Here is a 24,270-nt window from a genome sequence, read left to right as displayed (position 1 = left end):
CATCCTCTGCAGGGAAGACCACATGCAAAAATTCTTGGCAGTGGCTTTGTCTCCCTTGAGTGCTCCATTAGCACCTCAGTCATCCAGTGACCCCACTGATAGCGTGGCAGGTTTCCTGCTTCTGATGTACTTAAAATATTTTTGCTGTTACTTTTTGTTTCTTTTGCTAGCTGTTCTTCAAATTCTTATTTGGCATGCCTAACTATACTTCTACACGTGACTTTCCAGAGTTCATGCTCTTCTGTTTTCCTTGGTAGACAGCCCCCAGGCTGTACCACACAGTGTACAAAAAAATCTATTTTAAGAATGTTTTAACAAGAACTCATTGGGTTTACTTTTCATATCCCCCTACACATATAGCCAGAAGGCCCAGTTATTATGAGCCCAACTCTAGAGATTAGAGAATAAATATAACTCACATATTTAAGCCTTTAAAAATGACCTGCAATACCTTTTTGGTACATACAAACTGCCTTTAAAATTACATGAAAATCAGATGTCTCAGGATCTTCAAGGGCTAAAACCAAGTGCTTTGTATCCCACTTGAAAGCTGTGACTCTCCCCTTTCCAAATGATATAAATATCCCATTTCTAGACTAGCAGCGTTCTAAGACTGGATCTTAACGTTCTCACTGGTGCAGGATTAAATCCTGGGCATTGGACCAATCTAACTCTGGAAGGAAATTCAAGCTTCATGAGTAAAGAAAGAAATATTTCTTTGGCAGTTTATTACATGGTGCTACAATTTATCACATATGTCAGTTTCCCTCTTTATCCACAATCTGGAATTTCTTTCCAAATGTAGACTGTCCCAAGAAAGAAATGTCAGAGACAAATTTTAGGTTCAGTCTCAGTTTAAGGTTCAATCTCGTAACTCTGACAATTTTATACACACACACTGTTTGGGGATATTATACGGATAGGACGGGAAGGAATTTTCATAAAGAAGGATTTAAGTCCTCTTTGCAGCATTGGAAATGGGAACAACACATCCCAGCTTAATGTAAACACACGGTGATCAGTTGTGAAGTCCGTTATGTATTAATGTGCCTGGGAATATCTAACTGTCTTCTTGAACTGACCCTAGAAATGAACTCCTCCAAGCACTGTGATTGACTGTCAGAGCGTGCAGGACATCCAGTATGTACCAGAACTTCAGACTGCATCTTTAAAGATAACTTTGTGCTGCAATCTAAGTGGTGGACAAAGAACTTGAAGAATCAATTTATCCAGAGGCAGCCACATAATGTACATGAAATACAGACATTTTACACTCCCTCCCTTCCAAATCACAGCCATAACTGGTGCTTCTTCTGTGTTTCTTCATCCAAAACCTAAAATAACATAGTCTTATTGAAGCCAACACTCTAATGGGCTGATCGGAAGGAAAAAAAAAAGGGAAAGAAAATTCTGTTCACAGGACACAGAAGTATCCCCCCAGGTTATCAAATTAAATCCAGAGGCAGTAACAACATCATAAAAAGGGGTTTGTGCTTGACATAAGACAATCCCCTCATCAATAAGCAGCAGCCAGCCACAAACAGTCTCAGGATAACCGGTTCCTTATTCCCTTCTTTCCTTCTGTTACAGCATCACACATCTTACTTTGACTGCAGCAGATTCTGGGCATTTGTTCAGGTACCAGGTGCTATCTTGGGACTCTTACTTTTTCATTCCCTGGGGCCCTATAAGGCTTAACAGTTCAAGGAATTCTAATGCTTCCCAGGTTTCAGAGTAACAGCCGTGTTAGTCTGTATTCGCAAAAAGGAAAGGAGTACTTGTGGCACCTTAGAGACCTCTAAGGTGCCACAAGTACTCCTTTTCTTAATGCTTCCCAAAGATCCTTGTTGAAAGGCCACATTCTTCTATTTCCAGTGCACAAGGTTAGAAGGCCTAACCTGCACATATAAATTGGATTCATTAGAAACCACAATTCAGGAGGATTCCAGATAAAGCACATACGGGTTGCTGTTGGTCTCTCTCTGTTTTGCACAGTTTTTTCTGGGCAGGAGAAAAGGGTTGTCGGCTTTTCTTAGAGTCTCACAGTCAAATCGCATTTTTATGGAAGGTGCAATTAAAAGCAATGACATTAAAGAAAAGCTCTGCATCCAGCCATGACTATTGCATTCTTTATTCAGCAGACCTGGGTTCTATTCTCAGCTCTGCCACTGGCCTTCTGGGTGACCAAAGGTTTGAAACTAGGGGAACCTGCACCAGTGAAAGTACGGGTTCACACAAGTGCAGGATGACTACACTTTTGCTGCACCTCAGTGCAGTGACATTGGGGTAGCAAAAAATGACAGTGTAGACAAGCCCTTAGTTATCTAGGAATCACCCCAGAGATTTAACTAAAGCAACTGGAAAGCCCCAGACAAGAGTGCATGAAAGAACTATCACAGGCAGCTGTCTCACTTCCAAATGAGCCTTCCAATGTTCAGATGGGGGTGTTAAAATGGGTTCCCCTCACCAGCAGAGTACCTGCTCTGTGAGCTGCAGTATCCAGGGCAGGAGAGGTTTTCCGTTTGAAATGTACATTTCCAAACTTTTTTTTTTTTTCAGTTTTACACAGCGGCTTTGTGTTATTGTAGTCTACTGTGCCATGCGGTGTTTAACAGCTGTTATGCTCCACCCTAGAGTTGGCTGCACTTCAGGGGAGGGTGAAGCGATTCTTGTAAAGTTTTTAAGGCAACATAGAGATCTTTTGGAAGGAAAGGCGCTCTGTGAATGTAACATTTATTCCAACAACATGTCTGTATTTAATGTGTGCTATTGATATTCCCGCATCAGAAGAGCATCCTGTTTTATTACTAAACTATCCACCTAGGTACTTATATGGTCACTTATTTAAATAAATGATTGGAATAATCTGTTAAACAAAAAAGGAATGGTGGGTTCAGTTTCTTAAATCATGGTTTCAGAACAAACCACTTCACTCCAGGTTTCGGTGACTCGCAGTTCCCTCATCATGTGTAACTCTGAACCCAAGCCTCTGTTATCAGACAGGCTACTGAACTGAAGACAGCGCTTCAAACCAGCCAGCAGAACATGAACTATGTGATATAGCCATTGCCAAGCCCTTTTTATAGGGCTTAGGTCCCAATTTAGTAAAGCATTAAGCATGTGGTTAAGTCCATCCCTGTTTAGCAAAGGCTTAATTTTAGGCATGTTTTTAAGTCCCATTGACTTCAGGCAAGTTCTGAAGTCCTTTGTTGAATCAGGGCCATAGTTTATAACCAGACCCAATCTCACTACTAGTGCCTTTGCTGGGCGGGAGTGAGAAAAGATAAATCAGACTGCCTGAACATGATCAGAGAATAAATCCCAGACTAACGGATAAAACTCCACATGTGGACCACAGATTTTTTGGGGGGCCCGCTGCTTTTAACATGCTCTTCTTTAAAATGGCCTTGTGGAATTTCACTTCAAGTCTTCATTTATTTCCACTATTGCTTCATAGCTTAGTTTCCATTAATGGAATCCAAAAGTTTACAGATGGGCTTTCCAGTCATTGATCAAGAAAGCTTTTTTAAAGGATCAAAATAATGCTGATCCCAGTCTTTAGAGCTTGGCAAAACTCAACCCTCCCGTGTGATACCGATATAAACGTGGCTGCATGTAATTAGGGACCTTGTTACATGATTTACTCCAGAGCTATGCTAGGAGAAGCCAGGTAGTAAGAGACCCTTCTGCAGAACAGAAAATCCCATATGACTTTCAGATAAAAGACTGACACTAAGTATCCTACAGGATGAGAACCATGGTGCATTGAGTGTCAGTAGTCCGTGTTAGTATTACAAAAGCCATATTTGTTTATCTAACCAGCTCTTTATCTGGCACTTCAGTGAGCTGCTGCAAGTCACTGAAACAAAACACAGTTCAAGAAATGCACCAGGGAGGAGGCAGGGAGGGCCAGGGAATAAATGCAGATCTTGAAGACTAAGGAGATCTGCAGAGGAAAACTCAGAGGTGCCCCTTTGCACCAACAGAGGTTAACCTTTAACAGGCAAGATCATTAGGAAATTATTACTGACCACCTGTTTTGCTTTCTAACAAAACACCCTGTCAAAGGTTTGGGCCTGAGGGCTGTGGTTGTGGGGAAGGGCAGAACTGTACCAGAGAGAAAAGATCAGGATTTTAGTTATAGGGTAAATCTACACTGTAATCATGGAGTGTGATTTCAGCTCGCGTAGTCATACCTGAGCTAGCTTTAATCTAGCTAGCTTGGCTACTGGAGAGTGAAGCCATGGCAGCCTGGGCTTCAGCATAGGCTGTACAAGCCCACCCAAAACTGTGGGTAAATACTTGGGTGGCTGGCCCACCTGATGCTTGTGATGCTGCAGCTTCACTGCTATTGGTCCCCAAGCTAGCCAGATTAAAGCCTACATGATGATGCCTGATGATTGCAGTGTAGACATACCCTTAGAATCCTGATCCTTGGTGAATCTAATTGTTGATGGCAGAAATCAGCTGCAAAGTGTTTATTTAGAAATTGTTTTTATTTAGAAATTTAGATGAGCTCTCATCACTGCAGCCTCAGTGCAAAAAGAAGTCAGTTATAAAGCAATGAAACATCAAAGTCTTTAAGTCTGAAAGATCAAAAGTAGAATCTCTAAAGCAGTAATGGACTGAGACAGACCTCAGTTTCAATGCCTGAACTAATCCATGAGCCAATCAGAAGCATGGGATCAGAGAGTCATGCTGGGTTCTTTCCTTGTGCATCAGCACCTCTAACAAACATTCCGCAGGCCACATCATGCCCTCAGTGCTGCTTGTGCAGCCCCCCATTGTCTTTCATGGAGTGAGACACCATGAGGAGAAAAAATCTTACGCCTTTAAAAATCAGTGTAATCTAATCTGAAACTACAGCATGAATCATAATTGTAAGGTTATAACATGGACGGATTCGCTATATGGCAGAGCTGTGGGTGCTCACGCTACATTTTCATACCTTAACATGATTTTATTTCTTTTCAGTATACCCTTAACTCTGAATTTTCTGGGTTCAGAACGTCTGATTTGGGGACAGTTACAACACCCCTGTAATGATTTTTACTATATACTTTCAACCTTAATTCCATTTTAACATTTTGTCTGAGACTTTAGATTACCATAGGCCCTATAGGCTCCAACCAAGATTAAAGTCCCCTTGCGCTCGACGCTGTGTAACACATAATGAGAGGCAGCCTGTGCAAACAAAAAAGTCTAAACAAAAAAGACAGACAAGGTGGGAAAGGAAACAGAGGCACAAAGAGGTGAAGTGGCTTGTCTGACATCACACTGCAGGTCACTGGCAGGGACTAGAGCCCAGGCCAGTGCACCATACACCATGCTGACTCCCATGTATTTAGCAGCCAAGGTGCCTCTCCAAATGGTCATGATTGTTTTTTGTATATGGATAAACTTTTTAAACTCAGCTTTTTAAACCAGTAATTACAGTGCAGCCCTAATGTTCTTTAGAAACACAGAGAAACCACACACAATAACATCTGCTTTCATCCACGTGGAGAACAATTCTCTAGGCTTGAGTAAACTTCCCCCAGAGGAACCCTCTGTGAGCTGCCCCCAAGCAAGGGGGAGGCACATTCCCTACTCACCATCTATAGGGCTGAGGTAATCATGAAGATGCGCCGCGCTAGCTGCTCCCCCACTCTGCATCAGGAGGTCCCCGTAAGGATTCGGATGGCTGGCCATGAGCGTCATCTGGTGATAGTAGTCGGCAGGGTTGGCTCCTGGAGGGGGAGGGGGCAAACCAAAGAGGCCTCTCTCTTTTAGATGCTCATGAGCCACTGTAGAGGCAGAGAGTGAGGAGACAAACATGGGGAAAATGTTCTCACAGTAAGTAAAACTCCAGTGCTGACATTACAGTCTGCCCCACAGTCCCCAAGCCCCCTTGTTACAACTCAGTTTGGTGCTCTAATGACGTGCGTTTGGGCGTGTTTCTGTGGACAAAAGAGGCCTCTGCATTCTTCCATTTCCGCACATTTATAAACAATGTCTCATTCCCCCTTCTAATAATCCTTCCACATGAAAACAGAATTCACTGCGGGGAGGGGTCTGGAAGGCCCGACCAGCCCACAGCAAAAACGCTGTCAGCATCAACTTTGGTGCCTATTAGCAAAGAAAAAGACAAGTAGAGTCCAGTTAACAACCGCAGCTCAAGGAAATTAAAGCTGAGATCTAATGCGGAGAGCTAGGTTTAGCGTCTGGCAGTGTAAAACCATTTTGGCTGCCAAAGCCAATTACACTCACTTTCTTCCCACTGTAATTTTTCAAACCTGCCTCCCCACTAGCTTGCCATTAACTTATTTACCATGGCCTAAAAAAACCCCACGATGCCCCTTTTAAAATGCCAAATAATGAAACGCACTTTGCAAGGCGGTGGAAAAAAAAATACATGAGCAATAAAACCTCTCTGCTGTATGCTGAGAGCAGAGGTTTGGAATCTTAACACTTGCTTGGGTGAGCAAAACCTAATTAACAGGAACAGAAAAGCCACATTGTAAGGTGTGCATGTACCTGTATCTAGCCAAGCTATTGACGCGCCCCTCAGTTACCGCAGCATCTAAACACGTCAGTCTTTCGATAGATATCTCCTCACCACACTGATGTGAGGTAGGAAAGCGCTGTTCTTCTAATTTTACATTTGGGTAGTGTGACCAGATGTCCCGATTTTATAGGGGAAGTCCTGATATTCGGGGCTTTGTCTTATATAGGTGCCTATTACCCCTCACCCCCTGCCCCAGTTTTTCAGCCTTGCTTTCTGGTCACTCTACATATGGGAAACTCAGGCACAGAAAGACTAAGTGACTTCCCCAAGGTCACAGAAAGTCTGCACTGGAGCAGGAAACTGAACCCAGAAGTCATGAGTCCCTGGCTAGCACCCTAAACACTGGACCATCCTTCCTCTCTATGTAGATACATACAAGGTCCAATTTTGACTTCACAAACACACTTTTTATATTGATTTCTTATGGAGATACTTCTGATTTACTCATCTGCAACTAAATGAGACCTCAGACTGTACTGAATTTTATATATATATATTGTGGCCATATTCTCTTCTGCCATAAATTGATGCAGCTCCAGCATTACATAAGTAGAGAATTGGGCTCTCTATCTATTTATGCTTTCAAAAGGGTACACCTGTATTTCAATGTTTTCTGAAATTACTGAAATTTACTGAAGAGCCTCCCATTTTTCATTTCTCCCTGCCTCCTACCTCAAATATACAGCGTTTAACATTATCAAACACTCCGTAAGCCTGTGCGATGCCTCAGCTCGCTGAGATGGGGAAGGTAAGAACTATACTGAATACAGCCTGATGCTTGGAAGTGTCTGGGTTATTTACAGTCAGTGCCGCATCTATGCACCATGCACAGGTTTTCACAGTCCCTTTACACGGGCAAGAACTATTCCACAGGGATTACCCGGGGAAGAGGGAGGAGAGCAGAAATAACGAGGAACGAGGGGTCAGGTGGCCTCTCCCCCTTACACTAGGGCACCCATCACGTGAGAAAGGCTAGCGCCATGTGGAACCGCTGTAGTGTACAGGAACTGTGTAATAGCCCTTTAAGTAGTTTTTTGGTCCCTTAGTGAGCCCTGCCTGCTGTCTTCTATTGCAGACGCCACAAGAACCGACTTGTGGTGTCTGCAATCGAAGCAGCAGCATATATCCGTAGCGAGGCCTTGTGTGTTTGTATATAGTTAGTAAACGTGGTTATTTGGAATCCAACTGTGTCCAAGATGTTTCCTTATATCATTAGTGTTGTGTAAAGAGCAAAGACACAACAAACACTTTGCACAGCTGCAGCCCTGTCACAGGGCTGCCGGGGTCCCTCTGGGGACCCACTGCCAGTGAAGCTCATAAGACCAGAGACTGGAGTAAAATGGTACATAATTTTAAGCAAAATATTTATAACAGAATCCAACAGTAACAGCTCTTCTCATGCTCTGGTTTGTCAATGCAATGATGCAAAACAAATGTGTAGTTACAGACCAGGGGAAAAACAACAGCTCCCCACTTCAGAGAGCAGCTGTAGATTCTTTGCAGCTGTAGATCCTTCGGGTATAGGGAATGTAGTGCGGGTGAAAAGTGCCAGAGCTACAAAATAGCTACAGCACGAGTAGCAGTAGAGCAAACTCCTCCAGCACCGTGTTGGCTACATGCTTCAACCTTGACCCCCAGAGACCACTTCTCGGCGTAAGAGTTGCCATGCGCATTCATTTTCTGCCCTCTCTGTGGAGACTGCCAATATGGGTGCCAGCCTATGCCAACTGCTGAGAGGAGGCATAGTTCAACAACAGTCAATCTAAGAACTGCACAACTCATTTCATGTCAGCCACTTGACAGCCTGTAGTTCAGCTACGGCTTTAAACCCTCACGCTCAGTGTCAGGACAGCAATGCGCTTACCATCAGCAGGGCTGAGGCCTCTGGCGGCAGAGATCATGGAGAGAGTGGGACTGCTGTGCACGGTGCGGAGGTAATGTTCCATATGGGGGTTCATGTACGGGTGAGGGGGGTTGAAAGGTGATTCACCAGGTCCTGCTGGGTGAGGAGAAAGGCGAATAAGGGAGATGTCGGAGATAACGGGGCTGCCACTGAGGGTAGGAGGCCTGTGAAGGAAACAGAAAAACATACAGTAAATTGGTCTTCAATTTCATTAGCACCTCTTTGTGCATTTTTTCTTTAAGCTTGAGCATATGGCTGGAGAGCAAGGACTCCTGGGTTCTAGTCCCAGCTCTGACTCACTGTGTGAACCTAGGTAAGTCATTTCAATTTTTTTGCACCTCAGTTTGCCCTTCTATAAAATAGATATAAACTGTGCATATATGTACCACTGCCACCTGTTGGAGAGAATTATAATTGCTCTATTCTATATCTTATGCTGCTAATAGTGGTTGAAGAATCTCCTCTATCTCAACTGGTTTTGGAGCAAAAGACTCAGAGATAAATTATTGTGAAATCCTCTGTGGCCACAGAATACAGTACAGTGACATATGTGATGCCTTAGTTGGCCACAAGTTTCTACAATACTGACCTCACATTGATATTGTGAAGGCTGTTTAAAGAATTTTTGCCACATACACTGAGATCTTTGGAGAACAGGTGCTATGCAAGTGCAAGGTGCTAGAATTATTCTTTACAAGTTCCTCTATGAACTTTACAGAGAAAAGATAAAGTGCCCATCGCCACTTCCCTGCGGGAAGGGGGAGGGGAAAGGAACCTCCTTTGTTCTCTTCTAAACCTGCTCATAGTGAGACCATGGACTTGTCAAAACTAGAGAGAAAGAGACAGAGACTTTGTCAGCTGGAGCTCAGGAGAGGTATGTGCTTGCCAGCAAGTCAGGCAGAATTTCTGTGCTCAAAGCCTGGAAAAAACTGCTAAAGCCAATAGAAGTAGTGAATCTAAGTTTCAGGAAGCCGAGCTAGACAAGAAAGGGATGTAAAAGCTACAGACACTCGCCACATTTATGGTCATGAAGGTGAGCCACAGGATGAGCTGCATTTCTTGGTCTGTTCTGAGCAGGCCTTGAATCCCTATTTGCTCTTTGACAGTTTTTTCATCTGCCCATCTTACTAGGAGACTGCCTCAGATAGGAAACTGCACCTCCCAGGGGCTAGCAGCTGCTGCCTTTGCAATGTCTAGAAGTGAAGGAAGTTTGGGAGGGAGGACAGCCAAGTAATTAAAGCAGGGAAGCCAGAATTCCTACATTCTATCCCACACCCTGTCACTGAATTGAGTGACCTGGGGCAAGTCACTTAGCCGCCCTCTGACTAAATAACCCACCTGCAGAAGTCAATCAAAACTTTTTCAAACCACATTGGAAGGTTTGTTTTAAGATTTTGAGGGCAAATGTTCTGATCAGATTTTATCGTGTGTGTTCTTCTTGTTCTAGCCTCCTTAGCGCTAAATCCCTCAGTCCCTGCTTAGGCAAAGTCTCCGTTAAAGTGAGAATTTGACCTGAGAAAGGATTCACTAAATGCTGCAGGTTTAGGTATCTGGACATTTCTACATAAGAAAAAAAAATCAGACCTGTATTTCAACCCTGGAGCAGCTCCACCAGCAGTAGCAAAGGTGAAAGATGTAGTGTAGTGAGGTCTCAGGTGTTTACTCCATCATATCTTCCAATCCTTATTAAATAACCGAGTGACAATAATGCATGCTCAATCTACCATACAGCCTTCATCCTTCCTATCACTCGGGGATAAATACAGGATCTGTATTATGCCAGTCTAAACTCAGCCTTAGTGTTCAGCCCCTTCATAAACCTGCAAAGGGAGTTCTGTCAAAAAAACCTACAGTACCAGGAGAGGGAACTGGTGGCATGTGTTATTTACGGTGGATGCAGAGAAAACAAATGCAGTCCCTGTCCTGAGTAGGTTACAGTCTTAGCTACATACAGGAAACAGGGCAAAGTAACAGTAGACAAAGAGGAAAGAGAGGGGTCTACATCATGTGAGATCCCTTTTAAATTAGATTTAGATCTAATGAGGGTTGGTGTGGAAAGATAGGGGTAGAGCATGTCCGATGATGGGTTTTGAGGATGATCGTGAAGCACGATTTTATGATGTATGGGATCAGAGGCTTGGCAGCATGCTGGTGGGTAAAGGGTAGTGGAAAGATGCAGAATTATCAGCGTAAAGAATCTAAGTGGGTGAATGACAGGAGATAAGAGAGTGGCTGGAACAAGGGCTGAGCTCAGTGGCATTGGTCTAAGCACTGGAAATGGTAGCACATTTTATGCAGGACTCTGCGTAAGAATATTTAAGTATTCCCATGAGTGTGTGTGAGCGCAAATATCTGTCTCTCTACATGTGTATGTAGCCACAAGAGTGAAGCTCTCTGAGAGGCTTAGACATGCCACCTGAACTTCAAGATACAGATTTCACCCTATACTGTCAACAATTCAGGTGCCTTTTTATTTATTTATAATACTTGGATATCCACAAAGCCCACAGAACAGTAACACAAGCTTTATAGCCTCATTCAGCAATTTATGAGGGTGTTTGTCATTGTCTTTCTGATAAATTAGTAAATCTGGCAAGTGTTTGAACACTTTTTGCTGATGTGTAATACATTAAAATGTCTTTTAAAATATATATATATTGTTCTAAATACTCCTCTGTAGTGATAAAGTCTGCCTCTCACCAGTGTAAAATACAAGGCAGCAAAAAGCTGTCATTACAAGGGTATATCAGTATCCAAAACACACACACATACACACAAGTTTTATTGGAATCACTCCTGATTCACAGTGCAATAATTGAAAGCAGAATCAAGCCCATTATATTTTATAGTACTGAAAGACAAACTTATGATCACATAGTGATTTCAACCTCATAACCTGTTACTATGTCATTTTGTTACCAAAATTATGTAGGTGACTTAGTCAGTTTCCAAAACTGCCTTGTTCCAAACTGTGTGGCCTATGTACATAGCCCAGTGTACTGTGGCTGGTTAACATCCTCTGTACTTCAGCCATGACATCATCTACAATAGCAGCACGCCTGCAAGGCTCAGCCAAGCTTGAGCTAAGATTTGTGTAACAGTCGAAGTTGCTGCTAATAAGTCAACCGTGTATGAAATCTACCAATTTATTTTGTGGGGTGGGGGGGGGGAAGAGAAGTGAATCAAAGTCTCTGTTCCAGATTTAGTTTCACATCACTTCTAACAATCTCCACCACCTCATCTGGAAAAAATGAAATGGGTTTTAAAAAAAGTGATGTCATTAAGAAAACATCTGACTAATTTTTCTTCTGATGAAGACTTAATATAAGCAAGGGGGAATGTAAATTAAAAGCAGCCCCAATCTACCCCAACCCGTGGAGCCTGGCTTAATATATAAGCCATGAAAAGAGTTTTCTTACATATACAGTAAGTTCCCTCTTTCATCAATAGTCAGTGCTTCTCCCAATGGGGTTGTGAACTTCTTTGATGCAGGCTTGAAACTATGTATTAGTGGGTCTATGAGCCTTCTGAGGCTACTGTGATCAAACTGTGAGGCCGACATTGTAAATGCATTTAATAATATGCAGGGCTCGCTATTCATTTTCTCCATGCTAAATTGTGCAGAAGATTCTGAGTCCCTCAGAGGAGGAAAACTCCAGCCTGGCCAAAAAGGTAAAGTTGGAGAAAAATGACCAAGATGTCAACCAAAAGGCATACAAATGGAAATGCAGCCGGCAACAGAGCACAAGGTTAGCCTGGTGGTTAAAGAAATGGACTCAGAGGTCCAACTGAACTGGGTTCAATTTTCAGTTCTTCTACAGACTTCCTCTGTGACCTTGCGCAAGTTACTTAGCTTTTCTGTGCCTCATCTGTAAGGCTACGGTCTACAGCACATGATTCTTTCAGCGGCGTGTATAGCGTGTACTCGAATCGCCCCCCTAGCATGGCTTTAAATAGCAGTGTAGACAGTGAGGCATGGCTTAGGTGAGTAAAGAATACACATGCTTGAAGGGAGTGGGCATGTACCTGAGTACATACCCGCCACAGATCTTTTTGCTCAATCCGTGCTGTTCCCTCTACACTTCTGGTTTTAGTTGTGTAGCGCCCCCGACACAAGAAGAGACTCTGGAGAAAGGCTCTGGCACTGGGGAGGCAGCAGGGAAAGGCTCTGCAGTGGGGAAAGGCTCAGTCAATTCCTTGCTGCTAGAGACTTTCCCCTCTACTGGTAAGGACTCTGGCAGAGGGGAGGCAATGGGAAAAGGCTCTGCCAGCTCCCCACTGCTACAGCCCTTCCCTGCTGCAGGTAAAGCCTACATCAGCAGGGAAAGGCTCTGGCAGCCTTGTAACTATACACTGTAGTGTGGACCCAGCTTGCTTTTCACTGCAGCGCGTAGTTACGCATACCCTGAATGCCACCAAAAGCGGTGTGTAAGGTAGACGTAGCCTAAAAGTAGAATAGTAATACTCCTGCTCTTTATTTGTCTCATCTATTGAGACTGTAAGTTCTTTGGGGCTGGGACTTTATCTTACTGTGTATGTGTGTAGTGTGCCTAGCACAATCAGGTCGAAATCTCTGTTAGGACCTCTAAAGATTACTGAAACACAAAATAATTATAATAAGCAGCTCAGGGATACTGATCGCTTACCATGACAAGTCTCAAAGTAGCATGGCTATCATCAACTACCAACTAATATTAATCCTTAAGAGTACTGGGGATAAGGTCCTCCATTCCTCAGGCCACTGTCTTCTCCTCACAACTTGCTTTCCCATTTCACCAGTAGCCATTTGCTCCCCATCCATTATTATTAATTATCTGAATTCTGGTAAGCTCCTGAAGGCCTCAGTTTAGAAGAGTGCCCCCACTGTGCTAGGTGCTGTACAAAGACATAGTAAAGAGACAGTTCCAGCCTCAGAGAGCTTACAAGATGAACAAAGGGTGGTGATGGGGTGGGGGGGGGGAGAGAAGGTATTATTAGCTCCCTTTTACATCTGGTGAATTTAGGCACGGGGAGATTAAATAACTTGCCCAGGGTCAGAGAGGTAGTCTGGGGCAAAGGTGTGAATAGGATCCAGGTCACCTGGTTCCCAGTATGGTTCCTTAACTACAAGATCAAACCTGGTCACCTTCAGAGCTTTTCCCCTGCTGCAGTATCCCCATCCCTGAAAGTTCTTCCACCCTGTTACTAGTCCTTTCCACACCTGCAGCGTGGCTGCCTCCCCATCTGTGTTCTAAAGGCTGAAGGGTCGCTGACGACTGTATCCATCTATGCCAAAATTTGACCTACATATTTGACCGACAAGATCAAACCATGCCCTCTCTCCAGGGACTATATCCAGCTTTGGCAGGGATATGGAATGAAACAAACAGCTCTCCGCTTTCCATCTCTAAACACTATGATCCCAACTGTTTGGCTCTCCTCCTCATACCCCATTCCATATTCAGGAACAATCTGGACCATCCCTAACAAAAATACATGATAGCATCCACCCCACACATCACATCCACAAATGCAACCCCCAAGGCTGCATTCACCTAACAGGGAGAAAAGGACTGGTTCTAGGCAGAAGCTGTGGGTGCTTTAAGCATTTCCTTAACACTCTTTCCCACAGACCTATGATGTTAGAACACATTTGTAAAATTATTCACTGTTCTCGCTGTTGGACCCTGGGACGGCATGAAGAAAACACCTGACCATGCATACTGAGGGAGAATCCAGGATCCACTGAAGTCATCTGCGAAACTGCCCCTCACCGCAATGGGGCCAAGATTTCACCGTATGTATATTTCCAACACAGCTGGGGCTGCACTTTGCAAATAGGCTTTGGAAATGGGAGCGGGGTGCCTGTTTCCCTGAGGCTCCTTTCAAAATCCCAATGTATATCATTAGCAGTCAGTTATTCTGTAGTGATTTACATCTTCCAAGAGGCACATAAGCGTTCATCAATTTACCCTCTCAATGCCCCTGGGAAGCAGAGAAGGTTATTTGTTATCCCCTCCCCCCTCTTTTTAAAATTTTAAACAGACATGGAAACTGAGGCGGGGAAAGTCTGTTGATTTGTCTAACGCCATACACTGAGTTGGTGGCAGAGCTAATGTCAGAGAACTTTCGAGCTCTCAGGCCACTAACTCACACGTCTCTTCAGATCAGTTACTGACAAATTATTGTTGACGGCTAGGAGGGAACCGCCTTGAAAAATGCACAGGGCAGTGTTGGGGTTACTAGATGTTTTCTCCTTGCTCCAATAATCTGCTGTCTATGGAAGGGAACCGTTAGGCATCTACAGATATGAGTATGAAGCAGCAAACATTTCTTGCATTCATGGGCAGTGATTTGAGTCCCTTAGGAATATCTGTGACCAGGATTGGAGATAAAGCGGGGAGATCTCTTTAAACACTGATGGCATCAGGAAAAGTGCCTCTCAGAACATTATTTGCAGCCTTAGATTATTTCCACAGCTGTCAATAGTTCTCTCCACCGGTGCATTGTTCTCACCTACTTGTCAGTGCTGAAAGCCACCCTGCTGTTTCAGGGTCTGATGTACAATCCTCCACAGATGCAGGGAGGCGAGGCAGCTCAGCAGTTGGCTTGTGACAGGACTGTAGGAATAGCACCAGCAGCAAGAAGATCTATTAACAGTTGACACTTGACACATAGAATCAGTGGGAAACTAGGAATTTTTGGTGGTTTCCTAGGGGTCTAGTAACTCCCCAATTGTACTTGCATCAAAGGAAAAGAAAGCTGCTTAATCTTCTTACCACCTGTGCCACCCTAGTGCAGCAAAACAAAATCAGGGTAAATAAGTTTGTTGAAATCAGTGTCAATTCATCCAAAATATGCAGACAACCTAAAAGCAGAGGAATGGATTAAACATGCTGTAGTCGGTAAGAGCCATATCTGGGCAGCGGCCTCATGCTAAATGGCAGTACTGGGTCTCTTCTTTGGCACTACGGTAAACTGACAGGCCTCTCAGCAGGACAAAAAGCTTTTATCAAGTCTCCATCAGGCAGTTCAACCAAAATGGAAAAAAAAAAATCCATCTATCCCTAAGAACCTTTGTTCACTGTGTAGCAGTGTCAGGGCCTAAGAGGTTTGAAAAATCTGCTCCCCCTGAACAGTAACATAATACTTTGCTGTAGCACCTTTCATCTGAAGGTCTCCAACTGCTTAGTACAGAAGGAGGAGTTATGGGCCTGATCCTCACCTGGCATCTTCAAAATGGACTCTCTCCTTTGACTTCAGTGGAGCTACACTGATTTACACCAGTTGAGGATCTGGCCCTGCAAGGGTATATCTGCACTGCAGCTGGGAACGAGCCTCCCAGCCTAGGTAGACAGACTCATGCTAGCTCCGACTAAGCTAGCATACTAAAAATAGCAATGTGGATGTTGCAGCTCAGGCTCTGAAGCCCACCCTGGGTTTGAGCTCGGGTGGCTAGTCCCAGTCTCCACTGGAGGAGCAACTTTTACACTGCTATTTTTAGCATGTTAGTTCCAGGGAAATTAGCATGAATCTACCCACCCGGTCTGGGAGACTTGCTCCAAGTTGCAGTGTAGTCATACCCCTGGATGCACAACCCCCTTTGTGAGGCATGTGAGGAGTACAATTCCCATTTTACAACTAGGTAAATGGGGAATGTGGTAAATTTGCCAAAAGTAACACAGCAAATAAAAGGCAGACCCAATAATAGAACCCAAGTGTCCTGTCTCCCCAGTCCCATTCTCTAGCCAGTAGACAACACTCTCTCCAAAAGGGAGTGGAGGATTTTCAGTGGCTCAGTAGTTTACAGTCCTAGCCCATATGTGCCAAACATCTCAATTCAGCATGGTCAGGCCTGTCACAGATTGAAATGTCAGTAGAGGGGGTTTTGGAACAAACTGATAAATTAAACAGTAATAAGTCACCAGGACCAGAAGGTATTCACTCAAGAGTTCTGAAGGAACTCAAATATGAAACCGAAGAACTATAATTGTGATATGTAACCTATCCCTTAAATCAGCCTCTGAACCAGATGACTGGTGAACAGCTAATGTAATGCTGATTTTTAAAAAAGTATCCAGAGGCCATCATGGCAATTTCAGTACCAGGCAAATTGGTTGAAACTATAGTAAAGAGCAGAATGATTAGACTCAGAGAAGAACACAATGTGTTGGGGACAAGTCAACATGACTTCTGTAAAAGGAAATCACGCCTCACCAATCTATTAGAATTTTTTGAGGATGGCAACAAGTATGTAGTCAAGAGCGATCCAGTATCTGTACTAAGAAAAGGAGTACTTGTGGCATCTTAGAGATGCATCCGATGAAGTGAGCTGTAGCTCACGAAAGCTTATGCTCTAATAAATTTGCTAGTCTCTAAGGTGCCACAAGTACTCCTTTTCTTTTTACGGATACAGACTAACACGGCTGCTACTCTGAAAAGTATCTGTACTGAGACCTGTGCTGTTCGACATATTCATAAATGATCTGGAAAAGGGGTAAACAGTGAGATGGCAAAGCAGACTGCAAAGAGTTACAAAGAGATCTCACAAAACAGGGTGATTGGATAACAAAAAGGCAGAAGAAATTCACTGTTGATAAATGCAAAGTAATGCACATTGGAAAACAATCCCAACTATGCATACAAAATGATGGGTTCTAAATGAGCTGTCATCTCTCAAGAAAGAGATTTTGGAGACATTGTGGATAGGTTTCTGAAACCATCTGCTCAATGTTCAGTGGTAGTCAAAAAAGTTAACTGAATGATAGGAACTATTAGAAAAGAGATAAATAATAAGACAAAAATATAATGCCAATATATAAAGCCATGATCTGCCCATACCTTGAACTCTGCGTGAAGTTCTGGTCACCCCATCTCAATTGGAAAAAGTAAAGAGAAGGACGAACAAAAATATTAGGGGTATGGAACAGCTTCCATATAAGGAGAGATTAAAACGACCGGGGCCGTTCATCTTAGTAAAGAGATGACTAAGGGAGGATGTGATCGAGGTCTATAAAATCATGAACATCGCAGAGAAAGCGAATAAGGAAACCCCTTCACATAACAGAAGAACCAGGGATCACCCAATGAAATTAATGGGCAGCAGGTTTCAGAAAGAAACGTCTAAGGAAGTACTTCTTCACAAAACAAATAGTGAATCTGTGGAACTCGTTGCCAGGGGATGCTGTGAAGGCCAAAAGTATACTGGTTCAAAAAAGAGGTAAGTTCATGGAGGATAGGCCCATCAATGGCTCTTAGCCAAGATGGTAAGGGACACTACCCTTTTCTCTGAGTGTCCCTAAACCTCTGACTGCTGGGACTGGATGAAAGGGGATGGATCACTCGATAATGGCCCTGTTCTGTTCATTCCCTCTGAAACATCTGGCCCAGGATCATGGTGGGCTAAATGGACCATTGGTCTGACCCAGTATGGCCAGTCTTATGTCACCAAAATATTTTATCCCCCAGTGCAGTGTATTTCAATGAAGTGGGCACACATCCCTATTTATGTCTCTTAGAGGTTGGCAAGTACATATTCCTCTCACCACTACTCACAATGGTGGATGTGAGCTGCTATGCCCCTGGGCATTACTGCTAGACACAATGCTGTTAAAGGTGTTCTTTATGTCCCTTGTGCTGGAACAGCAGCCCCACTGATCAGCACAGTAGCAGCATTACTTCTTGGAAGTGAATCCCCATTGGGATGAGGGTATCTGAGGCTACCAGTATTTGGAGGAGGTACTAGCGGTTCTCAGGCATTTTAATTTGTAAATAAGTGCAGCAAAAATAGTGTGACTTTCATTTAATTTTTTTTTAAATAAATTGGCAGAGCGGATGCTTGGGCAGCAGCCCAACTTCCACTGGAGTTGTTTATGCCATGAACTAGGAGTAGAGCCATTTCCCAACGCCCACCCTGTCCGTCTCGCATGAAATCAGCTTGGGCGTTCCTGGAAGCTGAACCTCTAAGAAATCTAACACCGAAATAGTCTCTCTGCAAGTGCCTCTCTGCCACCACTGCCCTCCATCCACCCACACAGTCAGAGACAGTAGTGATGAGTGAAGGCTGGATTGAGAGCTGATCTAAAACCTTTTCTGTGCTCCAACGGGGTCTAAGAGTATGGAAATGCGGGAGGCATGCCACTCTAAAGAAAACTTGGGATCTTCTTTCCCATCCCTGGCTTTATAATTTAGGAATCCTTTATAATTTCCTTCTCATTGTGAGCATGTGATAACAACTCCCCCATAAGACTAGATGTGGTGGAGAACGTTGGTTTCTGTTCTCACAAACACTATCCCCCTGCCTGGCCCATCCCAGATGCATGCTAATAAGAGGGAATCTGGAGTGACATTGAATTAATAATGTGATAGTTAAAGAATTGCATTTCTGTGAAATAATCTGAGCAGGATAAATAAAAGCCACTCACAAGAGGAGAAATAAACAATGCTAAAGTCACCTGACTAGTTAAAATTAATTTTTAGGTGCCAAATGCATTAATTCAGTGGAAGACAAAGTGGTGAATACTTCCCCGTTGCTTAATGGAATAAGGACACTTGCAAATGATTGTTTTGTTGGGTTGTAAAAGTTCACATTTTCTACTGAGAAATGGATATAGACAAGCTGTTAAGAAACAGAAACTATACATAGTAAGTATTGCATTTTTGTTAACAGTTAAAAAAAAGAACTTGTTTCCTAAAATAATGGCCTGATTTTCAGAAGTGCTGACACCCACAACGCCACACAAAATCAATAGACAATGACGGTGCTCCATACCGTATCTCTCAACTTGCAAGTGCCCACATGTGAGTCTTTGACAGAGACCCTAAACGAGGAATGCCAACAAATTATTCTGCAGGAAACAAACTGCTGTGAGATGCATTCCTTCAGCGTAACTAACTCTTGATAGAACCTGCATTTCATGATTGTTTATTTCTGAGGTGAAACCATTTTCAACAGCCAAACTGAGTGGACACCACATTTATGAGGTAATTTTGGGATGGCAATGAGTGACATCCCTCAAAATAAGGTATGCTTGAGAGGTCAAATCAGGGCCATGCATAATTCACATCAAACTCATGTGTGATTTGAACATTTATGGAGAATTTTTTTCATTCTTAAACTTAAAAAGCAGCTGATGTGCAACTCACTATCTGCAGGGAATTAGTGAGGGATATCAGCTGTCTTGTGGCCTTGATCAACTCCCATTGATTTAATGGGAGTTGAATGAATCTGTCATTTGGTTGACTGGTAATCCTTCAAATTTCACATGTAACTAGATGAAATTATCCTGTAGAATGACCTGATGCTTGAATATAGGGATCCCAGCTTTAGAACACCTAGCAAAATTGGAGGCTAGCACCTCAGTGACTGTCGGTGAGGGCCAGTAGATAAGGCACTGGACCTGAGCTCAGAAGACATGGGTTCTAATTCTCAGCTCTACCACTGACCTGCTATGTGACTCTGGGCAAGTCATTTTAATCTCTCTATGCCTCTATTTTCCCATCTGTAAAATGGGGATAATGATGCCTCTTTTGTAAAGTGCTTTGAGATCTACAGATGAAACCATTATATAAGAAGCAAGGTATTATTATTGAATTGGCACTAATTTTACCACTTTCAAAAGACAGTTACAGAGGTTATCAACAGAACTGGATGAAAATGGTGAAAGCTTTGCTGCCAAATTTCCACACACAGATTTTCACAGTTTGGGTTTTTCTTCACGCCCCTTAAATTTTGCATTTGTGCACTGAAAACATGCACACTCAGAGAGAATTTTTAACAGTGAGGTGATTTCCCATGGAACAAGCTTACCATGGGAAGTGGCAAATTCATCACCACTTGTCTCTAAATCAAAATTGGATCTCTTCCTAAAAGATATGATCTATTTCAACCACAAGTTGTTGATCTTAAGTAGTAGGGAAAAATAATTCCTACCACTGTAGAAATTACTGGCTGTAATTGTATAGTCTAAGTTACAGATGTCAGACTAGATGATCAGAGTGGTTCTTTTTGGCCTTAAAATGTATGGACCTCAGAATCTAAAAATTCTTAGACAAGATTTGTGGTTAAGGCATTAGATGAGGACTCTGGAGCTCTGGGTTCAGTTCTCAGATATGCCCTGCATGACCTTGGGCAAGCCACTCAGGGACAGATTTTTAAAGGTATTTAGGTGCCTAAAGTTGCAGATAGGTGCCTAGCTCCCATCAATTTCAGTGGGAGTCAGACTTTCAGTCACTGTTAAAAAAATCACATTAGGTGCCTATCTGCATCTTTAGGCACCTAAATATCTTAAAAAATCTTGCCCTTAAAGCATAATCATGCACTGCGGGAGTCAATGGACGTTTAGCCAGTGATGTCAATGGGAGCAGAAGCAGGTCCTTAGTGTCTCTGTGCTTCAGTTTCCCATTTATAAAATGGACATAGTAATACTTCCTTTCTCCCATGTCTGTCTTGCTAGTTTAGACCCCGATCCTACACAGTGATATGCACGTGCTTAAATTTCTACACTGTGAGTAATCCCACGGAGGTCAAGGTCATCATTCATAATATGTAAAATTAAGGACCTGTGTAATTCTGTGCAGGATTGGGGCCTTTGGACTGTAAACTCTTTGGAGCACAATCAATTATTTTCTGTTGTGCAGTAAGCTGCACTCAGTGGAGATGATAAAAATAGAAACAATTAATAAAATTTCACATTTTATTGATCGCCAAACAAAGAAAAACTTAGGCTGTTAACAAGCAAGGTCACTCTCTGTTATGCAACACACAAATAAGCAAGACTTCAAAGACCAGAATTAGAGTTGACATGGGACCTTAAACCCAAATCAAATTAGCATGTTAAAGAGAGATCTTTGATTCAAGCTTAATAATGGTGATTTTTTTTTGTTTTGTTTTGTTTTATACTTAATCAGCCTCACAGCCCACTGTGCAGTCATATGCTATGAAAACATATCAAAGGGAGTAAACATTCTGTTTCAGCTCCATAGATCCTTTTTACCTAATTATCCTACTTAGACGACCTTTTAATTTAAATTCTGCACATCCCACCTTTTCACACAAGTTTTCCCTCAGTAACGAGGGCTGAAGAACAACCAGCATCATGTCTCATAAACAGAGAAGACTGAAAAATGTCAAATACATGAATGAATCAAGGAATGGTAGAGAGATTTTTAACATCATGGTATCAAAGTTGGTTTCTTGGGCGACTAATGATGAAAGGGTTCCTGGAAGAAGCAAGTTCTCAGAAGGGGTTTGAAGGAACGTGGCTGAGATAGAAAGACAGAAAAGGTATGAAAGAAGATAAAGAACCAATGAGAGCAATTCAGCAAGAGGCTTAAGAGGGAGAGTGGGAGAAACAGGAGAAAGGAGCGTATCATTATGCAGATGCCTAAGAGTGACCAGGAGAAGGCTGAATTTCATTCCAACAGAGATGAGCAGTAAATAAAGGGGTTCAAAGAGAATGACATGGTCACAGCACTGAAGAATGATGGTGGTTTTCACAGCAGCATTTTGGATGGCTTGCAGGGGAATATCAGGAGAACCAAGGAAACAAAGCAGGTGATGAGGCAGGAGATGAGTAAGGTATGGACAAGATTTAATGGTGAAAAGATGAATTTTGGAGATGTTGCAGGGGAAGACATGACAGGATTTTGAGACAGCTCTGACGTTGAGGGGGTAGGGCAGGTAAAGTTAGAAAGAAATGTCAAGTATGACATACTGTGTCTGATCAGTTGAATGCAGAATTCCCTTAGGAATACTATCACATTTAGGGGGATACTTTTACTAATGACTGTAAGTGAGAACATGGCGTTTGGGAAAACAGATTGGTCATGGGGAAAAATTCCATTCTTGCTCAGTAATGTTTCAGCACAGTGTCTTGACATACTATTTTTGGGTGCTTTTTTTCTTCTTGGATCTTGAAGAGGCTTGGATATTAATATGAAGGGATCTGACCTAACATTTAACAATCTAGTACTCATATGGCACCCATTGCCATAGTACCTGAGCATCTGAGAACCAAAAAGAGCTTTCATTAACCTGTTTGCGGAAATTGAGAGTCATTGCGTGGGGGGAGCTGGAAGAAACAAGAAAACTGAAGAAAATCCTTATTCATTCATTAAATATTAAATTCATCCTGGCACAGCACCAATTTATATCCCAGAAACCAAAAAAGAACCATTCCTCTTCATCATGACTGTAATACAATCAGCTGACAGCAGCATTACTCCAGGCAATGTTAACTGAAGGCATCTACATCTGACATCTGTAATTTCATGTTAACAAAATAGTTAAGCTCCTGCATCCCTGGTTCCTTGTGCGTCCAAGAAACCCAGGGCTTTGACTTTACTTTATTTGATAAGCAGTGTGTCAGGGAAAGGGCAAGGAGAAGTGACTCACCTGTAACTGGATTTCTTCCAGATGTGTGTTCCTATCAGTGCTCCATTTCAGGTGTGCATGCACCTCTGCACCTTTGATCAGAGATTTCTGGTAGCAGCGACTGGTCAGCCTATGCATGTGCCCTTCACACCGTCATGCCCCTCGCTAAGGATATAGAGGGCTGTGTAGGTGAACCTCCCTCAGTTCCTTCTCTACCACAAAGCCCAACAAGGGACTTTCAGAAGCAGAGGGGAAGGAGAGTGGGGAGCGAAGCACCCATAGTGATACACATCTCAAAGAACTCGTTACCGCTTGGGATAAGTAACCTCTCCTTCTTTGAGTAGTGTCCCTGTGGGTGCTCCACTTTGGGTCACTCCTGAGCAGTACCTACCTACGAAGGAGGGAGCTTTGGGGCAGAGTTCAGCATTGAGGAGAAAACTGCATTGCCTACTGTAATGTCTGATCTAGCAGCATGAACAAAAGCATAATGGTTGGGGAAAGTATGCACAGATGTCCAGATTTTGGCTCTGCTGATTTCAGCAACAGGTTTGTCTTAATAAAGGCTACAGACAGACTGCAATCTTGGAGAATGAGCTGTTACGCTAAGGGGAGTGAGAACATCAGCCAACTCATAACAGGTAATAATACACCCAGAGATCCATCTTGAGATTCTCTGTGTGGAGACTGTGGATTCTTGGGATTGCTTTGCAATCAACATAAAAAAGCCTAGGAGATTTTCTAAAGGGTCTGGTTCTAACTAGGTAAAAGGCCAGCGCTCCCCTGACACCTAGGACACGGAAAGCAGTCTCCTGTCTAGTTTAATGTGGCTCTGGGGAAAACACTGGAAGGTGAACAGTCTGACTAATATGAAATTCAGAAGAGACCTCAGTTAAAAATGTTGGATGGGGTCAAGGTGACACCTTTTCTCTAGAAAACATTGTGAATGGAGGATCTGCCATTAGAGGCCCCAGTTTTCTGACCCTTTGGGAAGAGGTGACAACCACCAAGAAGGCTGTCTTCATAGATAAATGTAACAAGGAACAGGTAGCTAGTGACTCAAAGGTGTGTTTCACAAGGCAATTAAGGCTCTAATCCTAGATTGGAGTAGGATGCCTGATTGGCAGGAAGCAATTCACTAGACCTCTTAAAAATCTCACTGTGGTAGGATGGATGAAGACTGAAAAATCCTCTACTGGAGATTGTCATTGCTGCTAATGGAATCCTCTACTGGAGATTCTCCTCTACTGGAGATTGTCATCGCTGCTAATGGAATTCCCAGAAAGTCCTGATCTTTTCAATTCCAACAGGTAATCCAAGATTGTGGACAGAAAAGAACAAGCAGGTGAAAGCTGATGACGATTACACCAAAGATCATAATGTTTCCACTTCTGAAGGTAAGTATGTCCTATAGATTCCTTTCTACTATGTAATAATACCTGTTGCATTTCTGATGAACAGGAAGTCTCT

At 43.0% G+C, this 24,270-nt stretch overlaps 1 protein-coding gene across 1 annotated transcript in view; it reads right to left on the bottom strand.

Moving 5' to 3' along the window:
• GLI2 (GLI family zinc finger 2) overlaps positions 1-24,270 on the bottom strand; it is a 244,529-nt gene that overhangs the window by 39,772 nt on the left and 180,487 nt on the right. Inside the window, exons 4-5 of the mRNA XM_073304689.2 lie at positions 8,412-8,614; positions 5,595-5,786 (exon numbers count right to left, since the gene is read on the bottom strand). Of these exons, the coding sequence (XP_073160790.1) occupies positions 5,595-5,786; positions 8,412-8,614 (395 nt within the window). The remainder of the gene's footprint in view (positions 1-5,594; positions 5,787-8,411; positions 8,615-24,270) is intronic.

Source organism: Lepidochelys kempii, chromosome 11 (genome assembly GCF_965140285.1).
Source record: "Lepidochelys kempii isolate rLepKem1 chromosome 11, rLepKem1.hap1, whole genome shotgun sequence".
Lineage (NCBI taxonomy): Eukaryota > Metazoa > Chordata > Testudines > Cheloniidae > Lepidochelys > Lepidochelys kempii.
Note: the sequence above shows the minus strand (reverse complement) of the source record. Positions and strands in the feature narration are given on the sequence as shown.